The 3,173-nt window shown below is 36.8% G+C and overlaps 1 protein-coding gene across 1 annotated transcript; it reads right to left on the bottom strand.

Annotated features, from left to right (window-relative positions):
* Positions 1-2,247: 2,247 nt before the first annotated feature.
* Positions 2,248-2,899, bottom strand: LOC103637530 (protein CHROMATIN REMODELING 19). The gene is made up of 3 exons (XM_008659696.1): positions 2,710-2,899; positions 2,462-2,635; positions 2,248-2,385 (listed from the first exon to the last, which is right to left on the bottom strand). Exons 1-3 carry the CDS (start codon positions 2,869-2,871, stop codon positions 2,248-2,250), a joined length of 474 nt encoding a protein of 157 aa, XP_008657918.1. The 5' UTR covers positions 2,872-2,899.
* Positions 2,900-3,173: the final 274 nt, after the last annotated feature.

Below are 3,173 nucleotides of genomic sequence, written 5' to 3'. Positions count from 1 at the left end.
ACATATAGCAAGTGTTTAAGGAGAACTGTAGTTGGGACAAATACGGTATAATTTTCTCTCATGTTTGATTGTCGTAGAGTGTTGTAGGACAAGCACAAAATCTGTAGAATTTTACAGCATACCCAGAGCTATGATCTTGAGAAGATAGCCACTGCCCTGGAAGCATCAATCACAGTCACCTTTGTGAGTGGTGTTGCTGGTTGGTAATCTAATATGAAATTGGCTAACACACTATAGAGCATGACATGTCCGAATATAGAGCACTAACACAATAGCACACCATGAAATTGTCTAGCAAGATCTGTGACATTATATGAACTTAGGAACTAACATAGTCATCTTTGTGCCATATAAAAGTTTGGACCATAACTACAAGATCACACAATCACCGATTAAGTAACCAAACGTAGGATATAGACAGAGCAAGGGTACCTCTACTTTAATGGCCTTGGTCCTCCGGAAGATAGATTTCAGAGGGTAAATAGAAACTGAAACACTAACATTAAAAGTTAGGCTATAGGTCTACCAAGGGAAACACTAACAGGCTAATTACAAGTGGTGTCTGCACCTAAGGGGTGGTAAGGATAAATAGAAACTGAAACGTACTACAAGCATGTTTTTCAATTTATGATTATGATTTGCCTATCAATAGTGTATGGAGATAGGTAACAAATATATAGAACACACATAAATAAATTATGATCCTTGTTGTGTACTTAGCAATAGATTACCTTGTTGTGTCTCTTCTGTTAAATTGCTACTCGATCAATAGGTATAAATCCCCATCGCACCATGTTGATGTGGTAGGTATGCGACAGCTCGGGCGCGCCCATGCCACGGTCGACGAGCTCGCAGATCCACAATATATGAGTTATTTTAAATATTTTCATGCATTGGATTATTCTTGGTGGACCCTTGTAACAATTTGACATGGTGCAAAATCATGATCCTCTACTGATATGGTACAAATTGGGTCCAAATTTCATACCGTCTAGGGCAGCAAGGTCGATCCTGTCAGATCGATTGGTACGATCCAAATTTTGTGGTATGAGGTCCCTGAAGAAACTTGGGTAGTTCCATAGTTCAAGTGCACCACAAGCTTGATATCCCATTGATAATATTTTCTTTTCAAACCCTTTTTTTGATAGTTGTTCTTCCCCCTTGAGACCAACCAACTCTCCAATATTGATGCTATGTTTCGACACAAGAAAGAATTTGAGTCAGTGTTTATGTTAGTCTTTCTTCTATAAATAAAACAGCAGTACATATAAAAGCAGATGCTGGAGAAAGAAATATACCTGACATTTTGCCGATGCAAAAACATGCTCATCCCTTTAGAGCGCCCTTTGTGCCCACATCACCATATGACAATAATAGCTGTAAGTTAAAGAAAAAGTAAATACACAATCTATAGAGTTAAAAACAAGATTGGCATGTTTGGCAAAGTTCCTAGAGCAGCCCCCAGAGTGGTGTCGTAGGAGTGATTCCCTGAAATGAACTAAAATGTTAGGAGCTTAAAAAAACTGCTCCTGATTCACTTCCTCCAAGAAGTTTATTCAATCAGAATCACTTTCATAGCTCTACCAAACAGACCCTAACTTTCAGACAATAGTGTGTTTCTCAAAATCAAAACTATTATTTGCCCAATGCAAACCATTAATACAACATGAACATGCTACTCGGTCCTACATTTAATTATTTTAAACCAGAGCAAAATATTAAAACGCAGGGAAATGTTTTAGTTTTCACCAGACACTGCAAATGGAAAGACCTAAAATATAGTTCAGTCACAAAGACACCAGACAATGCAAGTATGCAACAGCTTATAAGGTAGAAGTATAGAAGTCAAGAAAGAACAATACTTGGTGGATATTGAAATCACTTTACGGGGCGTTTGGATCCCTTCATTTTAGAGGAATTGGAATTCACTTAATAAAGTAACTTATTTAGTTTGGAATTTGACATTCCACCACTTTCTAAAGTTCAGATATAAGCCTATCTCAAATTCATGGGGTGGAGGGTGGGAAATGATTTTATGCATTACTAGAATTGGTTTCTAATCTATAACTTACATGACACTCTTCGTCTCACTCCCCTATAGTAAAAATGTAGCACATAAATATCTCCAACATCTTGCTAATAATAGTATACAAATATATTTTGCATAAAACCGAATTAGCTTAATTGATATATGCCTAAATTACTGGTATTAGAATGGAATTCAATTCCAATGATCCAAACGGGGCGTTAGTTCTTTAGCTCTTGTATTGCTCTCTCCAAGGAGCATTCGAAGCCAAATGCACCTTTAGGGTACAGCAACCGTGCAATTCGATCAACATCTTTGTCACCATAAATACACCTTATAAGCAAAGGGTGATTCGCAATCTATGGAGCAATGAGATAACATTTGAAGATAACCATAAACAAATTTCTCAATCTCTGCATCATAAGATATGCTCACCTTACGAAACTGTGTAAAATAGTTTGATATTTGTCGCTTTGGAATCAATCCAGCAATATTATTGGAAATGCCATCTGAAGACTTGGCACTACGAGCCTGGCAAGCGGCACGGTACTCATTTATGACATTTTTGTAAGCTTCAGACTGCTCTGTGCCCATGACAACAAACTTAACCTGCAAGCGAGATGAATTTATGCTGAAAAAATAGAGACACAACTAATTGCCAATGTGTAAAAAGAGTCACGCACATGTTGGATTTTAGGAACAAGCTGCTGCATTACATCTGACTTCAAACGTCTAAGAATAAATGGCCCTAAAATGGACTTTATCTGTGAAATTAGTTTGCGATCTTCTGCATTCAGCAGCTTCTTCAGATCAACATCCCCAGTAGCAAATATATCAGGCATCATGAACTCCAACAATGACCATAGCTCCTACATACCATATTAAAACCAAGAACTCCATGAAAAGAAGTTTTAGGTACATGGTGATTTAAGATGAAATAGAATTTTAAGCATTAATAGTGCCTATAAAAACAGTGATTGTAGAAATCTCAAATAAATAAAAAATGTATTACATATTTGTTTTTCGAATTTTAACTGCCATTACACGTGTCATGTCGCTAGGCAGAACATGTTAGTGTTATAAAAGAAAAACATAAAACACAGCACATAACAGCAAGATGCAAATAAGGACTTCATGTGCTGTATAA

Source organism: Zea mays, chromosome 8 (assembly GCF_902167145.1).
Source record: "Zea mays cultivar B73 chromosome 8, Zm-B73-REFERENCE-NAM-5.0, whole genome shotgun sequence".
In the NCBI taxonomy this organism is placed as follows: Eukaryota; Viridiplantae; Streptophyta; class Magnoliopsida; order Poales; family Poaceae; genus Zea; species Zea mays.
The sequence above is the reverse complement of the archived record's forward strand: the minus strand, read 5'-3'. Positions and strand labels throughout refer to the sequence as shown.